Source organism: Megalobrama amblycephala, linkage group LG1 (assembly GCF_018812025.1).
Source record: "Megalobrama amblycephala isolate DHTTF-2021 linkage group LG1, ASM1881202v1, whole genome shotgun sequence".
Classification (NCBI taxonomy): Eukaryota; Metazoa; Chordata; class Actinopteri; order Cypriniformes; family Xenocyprididae; genus Megalobrama; species Megalobrama amblycephala.
In genome coordinates this window covers 30,998,638-30,999,404 of record NC_063044.1, presented here as the reverse complement: position 1 = coordinate 30,999,404, position 767 = coordinate 30,998,638, and the positions used below count along the sequence as shown (strand labels likewise).

Sequence of the window (767 nt, the reverse complement as noted above, 5' to 3'; positions counted from 1 at the left end):
CAGGGGCATATGCCGACCCCCAAAAATGGTGAAGGAGAATTATCCCACCAGGATGGATCCTACGCCCCCAACCGCCAAGAATTGTAAGAGGAAATATATACCCACCAGTGGTGAATCTTGCAGTTCCTGAAACATAGAGATAAAAATTAAACAAGAAAATACCATAATGCTTATCAGTGGAAGAGAGCCACTTCACCATGGTGAGAGAAAATGGCGAAAGCTGAGCACAACATGAGACATGATGAGAGGAAGACAAGAAAAAAGAGGAAAGACCAAGAGTGTAAGACAACAATAGCTACATAGAGACAAAGGCCACATTAGGCCACATAGACACGATAGCCTTGAATGGCGACAACGGCCACGTTGGGCCACATAGACACAATAGCCTTGAACGGGGACAGCAGCCACGTTAGGCCACATAGACACAATAGCCTTGAACGGGGACAGCAGCCACGTTAGGCCACATAGACACGATAGCCTTGAACGGGGACAGCAGCCACGTTAGGCCACATAGACACGATAGCCTTGAACGGGGACAGCAGCCACGTTAGGCCACATAGACACGATAGCCTTGAACGGCGACAACAGCCACGTTAGGCCACATAGACATGATAGCTTTGTACGGCGACAACAGCCACGTTAGGCCACATAGACATGATAGCCTTGAATGGCAACAAAGCCACAAGGCCACATGGAGACAAGGCCACGAGCCACATAGAGATAAGGTCACATTACGCCACCTTGCGGAGGCCACGATAGGCCACAGA

At 49.5% G+C, this 767-nt stretch overlaps 1 protein-coding gene across 1 annotated transcript in view; it reads left to right on the top strand.

The window, feature by feature from the left end:
• LOC125264739 (neuronal acetylcholine receptor subunit beta-3-like) overlaps positions 1 to 130 on the top strand; it is a 20,612-nt gene extending 20,482 nt beyond the window's left edge. The window contains exon 6 of the mRNA XM_048184420.1: positions 1 to 130. This exon is cut by the window's left edge and continues 51 nt beyond it. Coding sequence (XP_048040377.1) covers positions 1 to 130 — 130 coding nt within the window.
• The last annotated feature ends 637 nt before the right edge of the window (positions 131 to 767 follow it).